The sequence below is a fragment of the Tinamus guttatus genome, unplaced genomic scaffold (genome assembly GCF_059628265.1).
Source record: "Tinamus guttatus ecotype Peru unplaced genomic scaffold, ASM5962826v1 Tinamus_guttatus_pri_ptg000676l, whole genome shotgun sequence".
Lineage (NCBI taxonomy): Eukaryota > Metazoa > Chordata > Aves > Tinamiformes > Tinamidae > Tinamus > Tinamus guttatus.
In genome coordinates this window covers 2,611,789-2,628,549 of record NW_028289210.1, presented here as the reverse complement: position 1 = coordinate 2,628,549, position 16,761 = coordinate 2,611,789, and the positions used below count along the sequence as shown (strand labels likewise).

The following is a 16,761-nucleotide window of genomic DNA, read 5'->3' as shown; positions in this document are numbered from 1 at the left end:
AGATTAGGGGAATGGTAGCGAGAGTGTTGATTTCTAGTCCAGTTCAAGCTAGGATTCAGTGGCTGCTGGACATAGTAATAGTGGATCCCAGGGTAATGCTGGCCAGTGAAATTAGCTTGGTGTGAGGGTACATTAGTAAAGGAGGGAGTTAAACCATCGTTTTCGGGGTATGGGCCCGATAGCTTAGTTAGCTGACTTTACTAGGAAATAATATAGAGGAAGTATGGGGAGTTTTGATCTCCTTTGTGTAGGTTCGATTCCTGCTTTTCTAATTAGCTAAGGAAATGAGAGGATTGGTAGACCTCTATGTTCACTTTATCATAGTGACCCTTAGGTTCAGGCACATTTCCATGGGTAGGTATTGCATCTTAGGCATGGGGGTAGGCCTGCGAATGAAATTGGTATACTTGTATGTCAGAGGCAAAAGGCTAGGGTAAGGGGTAGGAAATTTTTTCATAGTAGATGTATTAATTGATCATAGCGGAATCGTGGGTAAGAAGCTCGTACTCATAAGAATCCTGAGGTTAAAAGTAGAGTTTTTACGGCTAGGATTATGGGGAAAAGCTGGTAGGGTAGGCTTAGTGAACTAGGATTGATGAATAGGATTGTGGTTATGGCATTTATTAATATAATGTTAGCATATTCTGCTAGGAAGAATAGGGCAAATGGGCCAGCAGAGTATTCAACGTTAAACCCTGAGACTAGTTCTGATTCTCCTTCTGTCAGGTCGAAAGGGGCTCGATTGGTTTCTGCAAGTGTAGAGATATACCATATTATTGTTAAGGGTCAGGTAGCAAAGATAAGGTATAGGGGTTCTTGAGTTGTTGCTAGGGTGTTGAGGGTATAGTTTCCGCTTAGGGTGATGATTGATAATAAGATAATTGCTAGGGTTACTTCATAAGAGATTGTTTGTGCTACAGCTCGTAGGGCACCAATTAGAGCGTATTTTGAGTTAGAAGCTCAGCCTGATCATAGAATAGAGTATACGGCTAAACTTGATATAGAGAGTAGAAATAATAGTCCAAGGTTTATGTCTGAGAGTGGGAATGGAATGGGTAGGGGAATTCAGATGGTGAGAGCTAGGAGCAGAGCTAGAATTGGGGTTATTGTGAATAAAAGAGGGGAAGATGTTGAAGGACGAACGGGTTCTTTGATGAAGAGTTTAACTCCATCTGCGATGGGTTGAAGTAATCCAAATGGGCCAACAATATTAGGCCCCTTTCGGGCTTGTATGTAGCTTAAGATTTTTCGTTCAAGTAATGTAAGAAATGCCACTGCAATGAGAATAGGAATAACATATGATAGGGATATGAGCAAATAATTTACAGTGTACATGGTGTGTGCAGCTAGAGAGAGGATTTGAACCTCTGGATAAAGGGCTTAAGCCTTTTGCATTTGCCAAGCTCTGCCACGCTAGCTATCCTTTATCTAGGATGTTCGGTGGTTTGATTCATTCTTATTAGTTCAGTTGTGTTCACTAATTAGAAGGGGGGCATGTCAGTGAACATAGGCCCCACTGCCCCGGTCCTTTCGTACTAGGGGAAGTAAAAGCATAGATAGAAACCGACCTGGATTGCTCCGGTCTGAACTCAGATCACGTAGGACTGTTAATCGTTGAACAAACGAACCCTTAATAGCGGCTGCACCATTAGGTTGTCCTGATCCAACATCGAGGTCGTAAACCTCCTTGTCGATAGGGGCTCTTGAAGGAGATTGCGCTGTTATCCCTGGGGTAGCTTGGTTCATTGGTCAATTATATTGGGTCTGATTACTATTAGTACTTTGAGGGGTATAATCTAGGTTAAGATTATGTGATCTTATTTTTTGGAGGCTAGTCTATACTCCAAGGTCGCCCCAACCAAAAAATTAGGACCATTGAGTGCAAGAGGGTGGGCCTTGAAGGTTTAGAGAGTGGTGGCATTGGTCTAGAATTTTTAAGTTCCACAGGGTCTTCTCGTCTTATGATGATATTCCTGCTTTTGCACAGGGAGATCAATTTCATTGATTATCTGCAAGAGACAGTTAAGACCTCGTTTAGCCATTCATACAGGTCTCGATTTATGAGACAATTGATTGCGCTACCTTCGCACGGTTAGGATACCGCGGCCGTTAAACCTTAGTCACTGGGCAGGCATCACCTTCAATACTTGTGTAAGCTGAAGGCTATGTTTTTGGTAAACAGTCGGGCCTTGGGCTTGCCGAGTTCCTTTTGCAGATTTAAATCTTTCTGGGGGCGCTCCAGGGTAGGTGTAACAGGTTAGTTAAATATTCGGTCTTGTGGAGTTGTGGTATAAGTCGTACTGTTAATAATAGTTTAGTATGTAAGCTTGCGCCTAGAGAGGGGGGGTCCCCTTCAAATTACTCATTTTAGCATGAATTCTCCTATGGTCATAGGTTGGTCTGCTAGTGGTGAGGGATTCACGGTGTTTTTGGTATTTTTGGAGATATGAGCTTTAACGCACTCTTGATTGATGGCTGCTTGAAGGCCTACATGTAAAAGGAGTAGTTTGTATTATCCTCTGGTTTAGGTTGTGTCCTGATTTAAAGGAGCTGTACCTCCTTTAAATTACTCCTAAATATCTCATTGTAGTAATTTAGTATATCTGGAGGGGAAAATTTAGGGAGGAACTTACATTCGTTTCGCAGGCAACCAGCTATCACCTAGCTCGATTGGCTTTTCACCTCTACTAACAAGTCATCCCACTCTTTTGCCACAGAGACGGGTTTGCTCATGATAGCTGCTTGTAGGTAGCTCGCATAGGTTTCGGGATGGCAAGCTAAAGTTCATTATGCTTGATTATTCTTGCTAAATCATGATGCAAAAGGTACAAGAGTTGGTCTTTGCTGTTTTATGCTTGGTTTTTCACTGCTATTTCAACTTTCCCTCACGGTACAAATTTTCTATTGCGTCAAGTAACTTTTCTATCGCCTATACTAGGTGTAGAAAAATGTTTTAATTGTTTTGTAGAGAAATTTAGTGTTGTGATTAATTGGTTTGAGCTAGAGTTGGCATCAGGTCGGTCCTAGTTAGAAGACATCTTTCAGGTGTAAGCTGAATGCTTTGCAATTATAGCTACGTCCTGATATGCTAAGTACACCTTCCGGTACACTTACCTTGTTACGACTTACCTCATCTTCAGCTTTGGTTTAGATCATTATTTATGTGGATAATTGCTTGTGAGGAGGGTGACGGGCGGTATGTACGTGCCCTAGAGCCAGTTTAAGGTGAACTTTCTGGTTTCATCTTACTGCTAAATCCGCCTTCTAAGGGGTTTTCATTACCTTGTTCGTTGAAGAATTATTCTATATTAGAAAATGTAGCCCATTTCTTCCATCTCATTCGCTATACCTTGACCTGTCTTGTTAGCGGAGGGCTGTTGTGCTCGCTATTGAACTCTCATTTAGGCGGGCTGGTGACGGCGGTATGTAGGCTGTTTGGGCAAGGGATGGTCGGGTGTATCGTGGAGTATCGATTATAGAACAGGCTCCTCTAGGTGGGTTTAGGGCACCGCCAAGTCCTTAGAGTTTTAAGCGTTTGTGCTCGTAGTTCTCGGGCGGATGTTTTGGTAGGGGTAAACATCTAGATTTAGGGCTAAGCATAGTGGGGTATCTAATCCCAGTTTGTTTCTTAGCTTTCGTGGAGTATAATTGGCCCTATAAGTACTGGGACCATTTTTACGTAGGGTTTTGGTACCTCTTAGGCTTGTGACAGCTTAGGTGTACTTTGGTCCGAGCTGATTAGATAACATGTTTCCACGCTTTACGCCGTGTACCATTAATTTGGGCCTCTTGTATGACCGCGGTGGCTGGCACAAGATTTACCGGCCCTAAGTCATTATAACTAAGTCAAGTTTTCACTTATGGCTTAATGTCAATTACTGCTGGAAGCCCGTGGGGGTGTGGCTGAGCAAGGTGTCTTGGGAGCTTCCCTTCTGCTGGCTCTGGCACCGGCACCTGCTTGATCTTGCTGTAAGCTCATTTAACTCACTGAAACATAACAGAACTCCAGCAAAAAGATGGAAATGTTTCGCTTGTTAAGTCAACGCATGGCAAGGTCTGACAAGTGTCAGAGCTGGCATGCAGGAGGCAGGTTTATGCAATGCAAGTTAGGGGGAACAAGTCTTTTTCCTTAGGGCAATAAGGAAATCAGCTTGTCTATGTGTGAACTCACAATGTAAGAATGCTCTATGGTTCATGCAGTTTCTGTACACCTTTAACTTCTATTTTGAGGGATCAGCTGCTACAGCTTATCTTCTGTTGTATGTCATCTCAAACAGCCCGCTTGCAGCTATGGCTTCTGGGATACCAGAGTGAGAAGTTACCTCTGACAGAGCAGAAAGACTACTGAAAAAAAAAAACAAAAACAAACCAGTAAATAAAGACAAAAAAAAAAAAAAACAAAAGAGAACAAATGTTTACTTAAAAAAAATGAAAAAGAGAAAAAGAGACAATCTTGTGTTATACTACTGATAGCTGCCATAGAAAGCTTTACCAGTAGATGCACAATAGCTACCAAATGAACTTTGCCAAGTGGCTTTTATGATAGCCTGAGGCAACAAGCTACAGCAGTCTGGCTAGATCCTCTACACTTACTTGACACCCATATTCCAGCTCCGAATTAGAACCAGTTGGTACCAATATAAGTTGCACTAGGTTCAGGAGCAGATCAGTATGGCATCTACAAACCACAGAGGCTTCTTAAAAAGAGAGGAAGAGCGTATCAGATTGAGCAAATTATACCACGTCAGAGGGTTCTGAATTGCTCACGTAACAGATTTTTGGTGGAGGATGGAGTTTTCTTTGGGAGCGAGGGGGAGCAGTATGCTGCATCTGATTCTCACATGCAGAGATATTGATTGAAAACTGGTATATCAGTTACAGGAGAAAAAAGAAGTGTTAAATATTCCACATGCTCCTACCAAAGTTTTATTAGCATCCTTATAATTTCTGCCTTTTTTTTTTTTTTTTTACTCTTAACTTTTAAGAAGAAAATGTCACTTTTCCGTCTTCTGAATTCTCCGTTTTCCCTTAAAAATGATCAAGGCCTTGAACAGACACACTGAGCGAAGGCAGACATACTGCTGTTCTAAACGTCACAGCATGGAAACAATTGTCAGTATGATTACTTATTGAACAAAGTGTGATTAAGATAATAAGTTAACACAACTTAATTATCACTGTATCACTTACTGTTAAAGAAAAGTAACTCATGGCTTGTACTTCCTGGGATACAGCACAATAACAAAGCTATTTGCTCTATCTTCAAAGAACTGCTCCCTGTTTTTCCTACGAATTCTTCAGCAAGGATCTGTTAAAAGAGGTGGTTTGCAGTATGAAACCCCAGCTTCATAGACAGGCTCTACAACTTTGGTTAAAAACTCATTTCAGTATATAATTCCTGCAAGAATATTCGAATATCCTCTTGTCTCAATTAGATATCTTTTATTTAAAATACAAAGCAAAGCCAAAAAAAAAAAAAAAAACCCACACACCTGAGGTAAAGAAACAACCTAAAGTTTACCTTAAGAAGACTGAAACCTCTGACTGACCAAAAGACAATGTCGGTCTAATGCTCATCTTGAATGTTAACTTCATTATATGAACAATTCTTCTGCAGGTTTTTATGTTTCACATTATATTCCAAGGTTGAAACTAGGAAGACTATAAATTGTCTTAGACTATGTAAGTATTCAAAAATTTCAGAACAAACATGCACACTAGAGTTGATTTTGCTTGGAGCATGTTTTAAATCAATGTTATATACCATTTTTTGAATTAGAGAAACATTACCGATATTGCTTGGATACTGTTACCTGAGACACCGTCCCTCACAACATCCTCCTGGGCAAGCTCCTGAAGTGTGGGATAGATGAGTGCACAGTGAGGTGGATTAGAAACTGGTTGGATGGCAGAGCTCAGAGGGTGGTGATCAGCGGTGCAGAGTCTAGTTGGAGGCCTGTAGCTAGCGGTGTCCCCCAGGGGTCAGTCCTTGGTCCAGTCCTGTTCAATTTATTCATCAATGACCTGGATGAAGGCACAGAGTGCTCCCTCAGCAAGTTTGCTGATGATACCAAACTGGGAGGAGTAGCTGATACCCCAGAGGGCTGTGCTGCCATCCAGAGGGACCTGGACAGACTGGACAACTGGGTGGTGAAAAACCTCATGCAATTCAACAAGGCCAAGTGCAAGGTCCTGCACCTGGGGAGGAATAACCCCAGACACCAGCACGGGCTGGGGACCGACCTTCTGGAGAGCAGCTCTGCGGAGAAAGACCTGGGTGTCATGGTGGACGACAAGTTGACCATGAGGCAGCAGTGTGCCCTCGTGGCCAAGAAGGCCAATGGAATCCTGGGGTGCATTAAGAAGAGCGTCTCCAGCAGGTCGAGGGAGGTGATCCTGCCCCTCTACTCAGCCCTGGTGAGGCCACATCTGGAGTATTGTGTCCAGTTCTGGGCTCCACAGTACAAGAGGGATGTGGAGCTGCTGGAGAGAGTCCAGCGCAGGGCTACAAGGATGATCAGGGGCCTGGAACATCTGCCCTATGAGGAGAGGCTGAGGGAGCTGGGCCTGTTCAGCCTGGAAAAGAAAAGGCTGAGAGGGGACCTGATCAGTGTCTATAAGTACCTCAAGGGAGGCAGTGAGGAGGATGGTGCTGGCCTCTTTTCACTGGTGGCCACCAACTAGAGGAAATGGCCACAAACTGAAGCACCAAAAGTTCCACAGGAACTTCAGGAAAAAAAATCTTAACAGTGAGGGTGACAGAGCACTGGAACAGGCTGCCCAGAGAGGCTGTGCAGTCTCCTTCTCTGGAGATCTTCAAAACCCGCTTGGACGCAGTCCTGTGCCACGTGCTCTAGGTGACCCTGCGTATGCAGGGGGGTTGGACTAGATGACCTCTAGAGGTCCCTTCCAACCTTAAGGATTCTATGAAGAAGTCAGAAATCAAAAACGGAAAAGGATAGCATAACTATCATTACAAATGTCTGTTTTGGAAAGAAATAATTCCATATGCTAAAAATGATTTACAGACAGTTGCTAATGGGAGTGGGCACATACAGCTGTCATTTTATTTTAGAAATGTTCTTCTAATGGAAAATAATCAATTTTTCCACTCCTGAATTTACTACTGATTAACTTGAAATATTCACAAAGACATGGTCAAAAAAAGAACTAGGGTACTGTCAGTGACTTAGCATACATAAAGTTTACCATTACTTACTGTAACGTAATTTTAAAAGCTGAATGAGATTTACCTTTTTTTTTTCTTTCATTTTTGAACATTTGTATATTTGACCTTAAATCACAGTACCAGTAAGATTAATGCACAGGACAAAAAAGCCAGCATGAATCAGAAGTGCTGAAGAAATGATACAGGTGATTTAGAATAGAAAGATCCAAGATAAATATTCATCTTATTATATAGATATCTTGGATTCATATTAAACTTGACAGAGCTTAAAAGACATTCTGCCAAAGGATGTTTTTCTTTTTAGCCCTAAACTTTTTCTTGGCAGAAACCACATCAGAATAGTATTGGGCAGTAAACTGGAATGGGAAGTTCTTTAAATAAAGCTTATAGACAGTAAACAACATAAAATAAAATGATCCCATGTATAGCGCACATGATGAGGAGATACAGCAAATTCCTTTCTCAGTAAACCCCATGAGTCAATTTTGAAAGAATCTGTTCATTTCAGAACTCAGGGAGAAAATATAAAAAATATTAAAGCTGTATTTAAAAACAAACTCCATTTCAATTATCGTTGAAAGAATTTCTTTATATATTGTCTCATCATTAAGACATTCATTACTGTTCATCACATCATATAATTTATATCATTCTCTACAGAGCAATATAATTAAATCAGTATATCAGTGACTTTACACGGATACAGTATTGAAGCCAAGTCTTCTTTTGCTTACTGTCAAGTACAAAACTGCTTAAATAGACTAAAAAAAGCTACACGCAAGAGTTGTAGCACTCCATTTTCATGCCTGATTAAAGTTTACAGTGGTGGCTTTTTGATCTTTCAAGACAAATAGACATGATACCACATAACAGACAGTTGTGCAACCTCAGGCCTAGGAGGAAGACATAACTACCTCCTTTTCCCAGCACCACTTTTCCCCGCTTTACTGCTGCTACTACCAGACTTGCTGGAAGATTTCGAGGAGAAAAGTCTTGTCATAAATTCAGAGACATCCGGCAGCTCATGGTTGGAATTCAGCATGTTCATCGACTGCTCCATTTCCTGCATGCAAAGATTAGACAACCTCAAAAGGAGCTCATGACAGTACAGGCTGTTTTGGAGCCTTCATTTCAAAGACTGCATCAGGATGTGAAATCTTCCCTATTACTGTTTTACTGTTAGCGGTCTCCCAAAGAACGTAATGCTATGCATATTTTTAAGCAACCACAACCAAATGCCCAAACTACGCACAGGAACATAAAAACCAGAAACTAAAAGCAATGGTGTATGGAAAAAGGTAACCATGTCTTAAGCAGCCTTACAGGGCAAACTGATAGGAAAAAATCATCATTTGCTATAATAAAAAGAACACTATTGAAATACTTGTCATTTTCAGTATTACTTTCTTGAATTTTAATTTTTAAGCTTCTGTTTACATTTATGGATCCGCATTCTCATCGATTTCGCATACTTTGTTTTTCAAGTTTGACTCACCAATTAGTAATCCACATCTAACATATATATTTTTGAAGTTGTTTGAAGAGATTAGCAACAGCACATGGAGAAATTTATACTAATGGCAAATTTAAAATTGTGCTGTTATCTTGCTTTTCTAGTTACCATTCAAAATTGCCTTGTACTGATACAGCTTAAACTGTGTTCAAGATACAATTTAAACAAAAGCTGTAATGGTAGCCTTTTGTTACTGTTACTGCTATACTTAGTATTCCTACAATAAGCGGAGTCATTAGATGACCAATGTCCTAGATAAACAAGTACTAAAGAAAACAAAAAGCTAACTTGAAAAATATACTACAAGCTCCAGACCCATCACAAGCAAACTGAATTTGGGTATCGGCTTTAGAATTTAATATACAGCCATTATGACATGACATGGATTTGCTGACATGAATGCCATTATAATTGACCTTTTAAAACTACCTTTTGACATTCCCTAAAAATAACTTAAAATACAGGCAAGATTCTTTCAATTAAAATTTTTCCTTAACCAATCATATTAATTGGGTAATGAGAACAAAACCATGAGAGCAGCCTGTCTGTAGGCAGGGGCAAATGGGGCAATATACTAAGAAATAATTGTTTTTTAACATTCAACTTGCAAAGTTCACCTTAGTTTAAAGAACATTCCATAGTCACAGAGTGTATTTTCACATTCTGTTTGTATAGAATTTGAAGCTAAAAGAGGCATTACATAGTTCTGATAAGCTTCTTAGAGGTATTATTTACAAAAAAAAAAAAAAAAAAAAGGAAAAAAGAAGCAGCAGCTCAAACACCTATAAAGTACTACTGAAGACAGTGGTCATTCAGAAGAGAAGGAATTTAAATGAACCGAGCCCCACAAAAGAAGCCACCCAAAGGCAGACAAGGAATAGTTCTAAAAATAAGAGAAGAAAATTTAGCAAACACCTTGAATCTCCACTTTGTCCTAGCCTTCTGCTATCGGCAGTTTGCATGGTGGAAGGACAATAAATCACATAATGACTACATTAAGACTTCATATCATACGCACTACTGCAGCATCGGACATTAACAAGCTTTTAAGCTATGCTTTTTGGGGTTAAGAGACAACACACCTTATTTATTGTAACACACTGGATGTCATTGATTACATAATTTTAAAAAATAAAATGCTAACTTTAAACAAAGTACAGAAATATGTTGGAATTTTAGAGAAAAACTAGCCTTGAGAAATTTAATGCTGTATTAAAGCTTTGTAAAACATCATTCATGCTGTAATGTTTTCAAAGCTGTGCCAAACAATTTGTGTGATGTCACAAGCACAAAAATCACAGGTCTAAAACATCAGAATTCGTTCCTAAAACAGCAACACAATACTAACTGAATAAATAACACCATTAGGCCTTCCTCAAAAGTCCACTTTTGGTTGTATCACCTTTTCTCTATCTTTTCTGTACTTATCCTTGTTCACCACGTTTGCATCAACTGAAACTACTTACCCGTCTCATGTCAGGATCACTGGTGTTGACAACTTTAGGCAAGAGCACAAATATCAGTAATGGAAGAACCATCATCATCACCTACACAGCAAAGACCAGAAAATATTTCTTCCACTTAGTTGTCACCAAAAATATTTTTAGATAAACTGACATCCATTTTTTAGCTAGATAGTCCAACTCCACAACTACTGCAATCAGTTTCAGTAATCCCATTGTTAGGAAAGAAACCAGTCGGGAAGAAGTAAGTTACAAACAAAGGACATGAAAGTCAGGCTACTAACGCAGGTGCTTGTTAATTCCTTCAACCCTTATGATTACAAGCTGGCAACCTGTTGAGCTCCACACTACTAGAATAAGCATCATGCCATCAAAAGTAAAAGTGGTCAGAGAAAAATCTTTCTATTTAAAAACAGGGCAAAAGTAAGAAACAATTTTCACATCTTTCATCAGACATTATTCTAAAGCTCAGTTTTATCAAAAAAAAAAAAAGGCATAAAAATCAAGCACCTTCACAAAACAAGTGCCAATGTCTTCATCTACTCAAACATTCAGAATGGTATGAACATTAGCATTGCTATTTTAAAACTGGAGAAACATTAAAATGAACATTTTTTTTCCCAAGGATGGCTCATTTAAAGACAAACAAAAATTCAGACTTAGAGAGCCAAGGCATGCTATTAGCTGTAGAAAAAGAAAACACAGATGATGCCTAGATGGCATTTATAATTTTCTTCTCCGCAAATTAACACATATGGTCATTTATAGTCTAATTAAAAATTTAAACCAAAAACATTTCTGCCTGACAATTTTTTTAGTTGTGCAAACAATGGGCAGTTTGATCAATCAGTAACGGATGGAATTAATCAGAAGCATTCTACTATGGATGCCCATACATGTTATTTGCAAAATGTAATTATGCTTGAAGCTGCGGCAAAATCTGATCATTTTTACAACAACAAAGAAAAGTCCTTTTGTTGAGAGCATGACATCTTAAGTCGCAGTTCCAATATCAATATACTTGTTGCAGTTGTCAGTAAGGATTTTTCAGCAACAAATCTTAAACCACCTAAAGATTCCTTGTCTCAAGAATATTATGCGAGCAGTTATTTGCAAACAGTGCATATCTTTTTGCAACTATTTTATTTGCAGTATTCTGAAGAACTTGTGTTTGCATGCTTAGCATAGTCTCCACATTTGTGTGGTGCTTATACGTACCATAGGATTCATGAGGAAATCTGTCCATCCCCAAGACTCTCTCTTTATAAAGTAGGAAGGAGGTCCAGAAGATTTCATCTGAAGTGGGTATGGCAGCCTAACGACTTCAGAAGTTTTGATGTAATTTACATATCTTGCTCTAATGAACCAAAAGTAATAATAATAAATTACAATCTTCCAGCTATTAAAAATAAAGATTACTCAATATTACTCCAAAGTTTTAATAATAAACTGCAAATACACCTCTAGGCAGTTTCATTTTTCAGAAGCGAATCTCTCTCACCAACATGCTTTCTGTGATTGAATAATATGCACTCTATCATTTTTTTTCCCAGGCTATTTATGCAGAATGTAGAATTTAATATGGGAAACAAAACAACATATTGGAAATGTTAGAACCATTTATTTGCAAGCAGCTTCTGCGAAGTGTTTTTCTCACCTTGGTAATAAACAAAACTACACAGTTTAAAGATTAGGTACAGCTTTGAATCACAGAGTTCTTTGAACTGCACACATCTTGCTTAGAGGTAACAGCTGTGATGCTAATTTTGGCTTTTCCCTAAGTACATCGCTTTACATTTGAAATAAGCAATTTCAATAAGAGCTTATACACAGTATCTCGGCTATTCAATCACCAAGTTCCTTCCTACTTTATTACAAAAAGAACCCTAGAGTTACCAATGACATTCTGCCTAACAAAGTATAAACTTAAGATCATAAAGTTAAAAAAAGTGCTGTTATTATAGACAGATTGTTTATACTCTTTTCTGTTTAAGGTTTCAATGCTGAAGAACCCCAAAAATACTATTGTCATTTAAATCTTATATATAACATTATGTTTCATAAGCTGCACACATATGTATTTGCTGTCTAGCTACAGGAAAAGTAGGTACAAAAAGATTTATTTAAACTAATATCATCTTAATAAGATCATCATTTCTCTGCACTGTTTACTGAACAGTGTGTAGCTACACACACCTATATCATTGATGATCTACCTGTCCAGAGCAAGCAAAAACAGTCTAACGATGCTGCAGAAAAACTGCAGACTAGCAACTAGGAAGAAGATTTTACGGAGATCTAATGGATGTACTCTAGAATTTAGGAACAAACTTGGTCCTTCGCAGCACATTGTGATCATTTATCAAAATGCAAGGAATAAAAGGAGGTAAATGAGGCACATCTAAAGAGAAAGCAGTTCAACTGATCTATGTCCAGATTTTATTTTAGGATAGTTGCATGAGAATCTAATAAAAGCAAACAAGCTATAGAATCCTACCTAATTCATGCATTTCTTCCTATTTTAAGGTCATAAAAACAAGAGGGAAAAAAACAAAAAAACAGACTTTGGATTTTAAGAAATTTGTTCCTCGAAGTAACGTGAAAAAATTTGCAACACATGGTCTGAAATAGAGCTATCATATCTACTGAAATTGTAAACTACATACCATACCACATTATTGGGCACACTGAATAGAAAGAGGTAAAAAAAAAAAAAAAAAAAAAAAAATCAGAGAAGACTCACCTCATTTTGCCTTTTGAAGTTATGTCAACTCGAACAGGTTCAAATTTATGAGCAGGAGATATAACTTCCACTACGTAAGATCCAGAAGGTATATCATGAACCACAAAACTTCCATCTGTCCTGCAAAAAATTAAGTTCCACTTCATTTCAATATGTTCCAAATCACAACAGTATTGAGTGGTTATTTTAAGAAATTATAATAGCATCATTTTGTATTATAAATCTGAGTATTACAACAATGACCAAAGGGAAATTTAATTCACTCTGCACTCATAATACTAAGACCCTTAAGACCATCAACGTGTGCCACAACAACAGCACAAATTACCAGTTACATTCAAGATCTCTTCATGTGCAAAAGCTCTTGTCTTGTTGGAGGAATAACTCAGCAGTCTAAGTGAGATCTGAAACAGACGGATTTCATATACTCAAATGATGTCAGAGGTGACTCATGCCTTCCCTTTTCCTTCTGAAACAGGTACGATTAAGTTTACTTCAGTACTACTGGAACTAAAAAGAAATTTGAGATCCTACATAATGTGCCTACATATTACAGGTGAATTGCAAAGCACAAAAAAAAAAAAAAAAAAAAAAGGTTTGTGCCCTTCTTACAAAAAACATACAGTTTGATGCACATAAACAATAGTTTGGTGACTACGTTACACTGTCATAAACAAGGTAGGCTTACAGCTAAGATTATTTCCCCATAATCGATGTAGCTCTAGTTATATACAAGAGTTTGGAAACTCATCCATGGCATTTACTTCTCAGTACAATGTAAGGCTCCTTCAACTTACTTGTGCTGACTTAACAGGTGCTTTACTGAAACCATTCTACTAGTTTAGCAAGTATAATTAGTTCTGATAACTATCAGATAGTTCCCAAAGTTAAGCTCATCCTCTTGCAGAGTGAATAATCCAAAGTGTTTGACAATTATGAAATGCTGTATCTTAATTCTGATAGAACTTGGAAAGCAAAATTCTGCATTAAATATCATTCAAAGGATTTTAGAATGGACTGCTACTCTTGAAGCCATAATATTAATTCAATTCTTAATTCTGAGGGCGTTTTTAATGTTTTAGTAACTCTAGATGCTTAGCAAATCTGAACATACTGTTACTTGAGATTGCATGAGCTGTGTGATGCTTTTATGGCTTCCAAATGCATTTGCACCATTTTCCTTGAAGGAGTAAAACCATACAGTGTGAAAGTTTCTTCTGCTGGTACAAAAGGCAGCAGCAAATTTGTGCTTGTAGCAGCTAACTACAACTGTAACTTTCTGCCCTTCTACAGTTCTGGTTCCTCGCTGGACAGAGCCCAAAGTGCATCTGCAATAGCAAAAGAAGAAATGCTATTTTGGGCTAGTCCTGTTTATCTTCCCTCTCTCCACTCTTCTCCAGAAGGAAGAAGAAAAAAAGTATTTACTGATGAAAAGGTCTTAAAATGAAAAAGTGACAGAATTTGGGCCTACAAAAGCTAAGAGGCAGCACTGTTCCGTAGAACAAAATGCATTTTCTTTTAAATGGAAAGGCACTTCTAGTATTTTGCTACCTAAAAAGCCTCACTCGTGAATCAGTGAGGGCTCAAGACCCAAAGCAACGCGCCCGGCACAGCCGGTTCCCACCGCAGGCCTGGCCGTTGCGGGGACAGCGCGTGAGAAGACGCAAGAGCAGGGCCGGGGCCGCGGGCCCTCTCCCGCGCGGCACCGGGACGTTAAACCGCCGCCCCCGGCTCGCGGCGCCGCTAACGGCCGCGGCGCGGCGGGCACGACGCGCTGCCCCGCACCCGGCCGCAGCCGCGGCCGCCCGGCGCTCACTTGAGGAAGCCGACGTGCTCCTCTCCATCCACGAGCACTCGGGCCCCCGCGATCCAGTCCTGCGGCTTCACGCCCGGCACCACGGCCCGGCCCTCGATCTTATACCGCTCGCCCGGGCCTGGGCCTGGGCCCGCGCCGCCCGGCGGCTCCGCCGCCCCGACGGCCTCCGAGCCCGCGGCGCCGCGAGACAGCAGCGACGCCGCGAGCCAGAGCAGCGCCAGCGCCCCCGACGCCGCACGGGCCGCATCGCCCGCCGCCATGGCGCCACCGCCCCCCTCGGCTCGGCAGCGGCGGCCGCCCCTCTGCGCATGCGCCGCGCGCGTCGCGCCGCGCCCAGGGAGGGAATCCGCGCGGAGAGGCGGGAGAAGAACTCGCTGCGCGTGCGCAACAGGCGGGCCGAGGGGGGCGGTGCCCGCTCTGCGCACGCGCATTTGGAAGAGTGACGCCCCTGACCCCACGTGATGAGCACTCGCCTATAGGAGTGAGCGGAGTCGCTGGGCATGACGGGGACCGAGGCGGAACTGAGCCGCCCCCTGTGCCCGGTGATGCCCTGGGCGGCTCTGGGGCCTCCCTGGGGTGGCCGCGAAGCGGCTGCGGGGGGAGGTTCGCGCCTCCCTTCTGTGAGGGAACGCAGAGGGTGATCCGGGAGAGCTGAAAGGACGCACATGTGAAACTAAAGGGCATAATACTATGAACAAGTAACTGTGTCTTCTTGGGTAGCAGGAGGGCCCGTTCGGAGTTAAGATGCTGCAAATTAAATTTCGATAGTCGCCACTTGAAAAAGAATAAAGATTTTTCTAGAAAAAACAAATCCCCCAAAAGCTTACAGTAACAGTAGATTAAAAATGGTCATTTTAATCAAAGCCCTGAGTATATTTATCTAACTTGTGATTTATGTAAATATGCTTCATTTCTGATGCAAAACTAGAACTTGATGAGGAACTAGAACTTGTTTTGCAGGGAAATCCAGCCTGGATGTGGCAAGTGCCTTCATGAACACGTAGGAGGCTCCCTGTGAACAAGGTGATAATATTTCTGGAAAATCCTCTGGGACAAACTCATCCACTTGCCGAAAGCACAGCCAGGAGCCATCACTGTCCCTTGCCACTAATGTCTTGCCACTAAGGGTCTCGCTCCCTGGGTAGCAGATACCTGGAAAATGACAGTCGGTTTCAGAGGAGTTCCAGCCTGTTCCCGAGCACGTCCTCGGTTTTGTCCGAGTTACCTCAAGCACCCGCCAACTGCAGAGTTGTCTGCAGCATCTCTGCAGAGATGTCGACGAGATGGATGGGACCCGACAGGCCCTAATGGGCTGGACAAAGAGCAGGTCTACGCTAATGGCAGTGTTGTCATCCCTGCAACACCTAAATCCATATCTCCAGATTCTTGTCATTTTTGGTGTCGTGCAAATTCAAGAGCAAGAGCTGAGCCCTCTGAAAGCAGCATCAAAATCCACAAGCACCATAGATGGATTCTGCGACCCTGAAAAAAAGCCTGAAATACCGAGGGTTTTTTTCTTCTCCATGAGAAGAAATGTTCTTCTCCATGTTTAGAAATACGAACAGTAACCTGATAATGTTATTGCTTTACTTTAATAAAATGAACTAGAAACAACAGCATCTGAAAATCTGGTAATTCAGGCAGACACGTGCAGGATTCTCAAATTCTGATAGACAAACAGGGAGCAGCTTTGCCATATGACTATAATTGTAGTGTATTATTTGAGCCGGTCCCCCAACTGCTACATAGATAATCAGGCAATGCTTAGTATGCTGAATAAGCAGTGTTGGTCCACAAATGTTGTATGGAACCAAAGGCATAGCCTAGATGATTTAAAGATCAAATAGGGATTATAGGTGCACCACAATCCACATAACTACATCCCAGAAGTATTGTCAGAACAAGCTGAATGAGTTGGACTAAATGTGGCAGTCATTATCTGTAATGTGATGTATATTATAATTTGCTTAAATTATATTAGAGTTTTGAACTTCTGTAAAATATTAACAGTTCAAATATATTTGAAGATCTTGTCAC

The 16,761-nt window shown here is 40.7% G+C and overlaps 1 protein-coding gene across 1 annotated transcript; it reads right to left on the bottom strand.

Annotated features, from left to right (window-relative positions):
* Positions 1-7,734: 7,734 nt before the first annotated feature.
* LOC104567908 (endoplasmic reticulum membrane protein complex subunit 7) lies at positions 7,735-14,984 on the bottom strand. Its single transcript, XM_088536571.1, has 5 exons — positions 14,725-14,984; positions 12,909-13,028; positions 11,384-11,522; positions 10,169-10,249; positions 7,735-8,252 (listed from the first exon to the last, which is right to left on the bottom strand). Exons 1-5 carry the CDS (start codon positions 14,982-14,984, stop codon positions 8,100-8,102), a joined length of 753 nt encoding a protein of 250 aa, XP_088392697.1. The 3' UTR covers positions 7,735-8,099.
* Between the last annotated feature and the right edge of the window lie 1,777 nt (positions 14,985-16,761).

Excerpts from the sequence above, each read along its gene's own strand:
- LOC104567908 (XM_088536571.1), bottom strand. The coding sequence starts at position 14,984 with ATGGCGGCGGGCGATGCGGCCCGTGCGGCGTCGGGGGCGCTGGCGCTG. Across the intron at positions 11,523-12,908 it reads ACTTCAAAAGGCAAAATGAG|AGCAAGATATGTAAATTACA; the intron begins GTGAGTCTTCTC and ends TTGGTTCATTAG. Across the intron at positions 8,253-10,168 it reads GTGATCCTGACATGAGACGG|GAAATGGAGCAGTCGATGAA; the intron begins GTAAGTAGTTTC and ends CTTTGCATGCAG.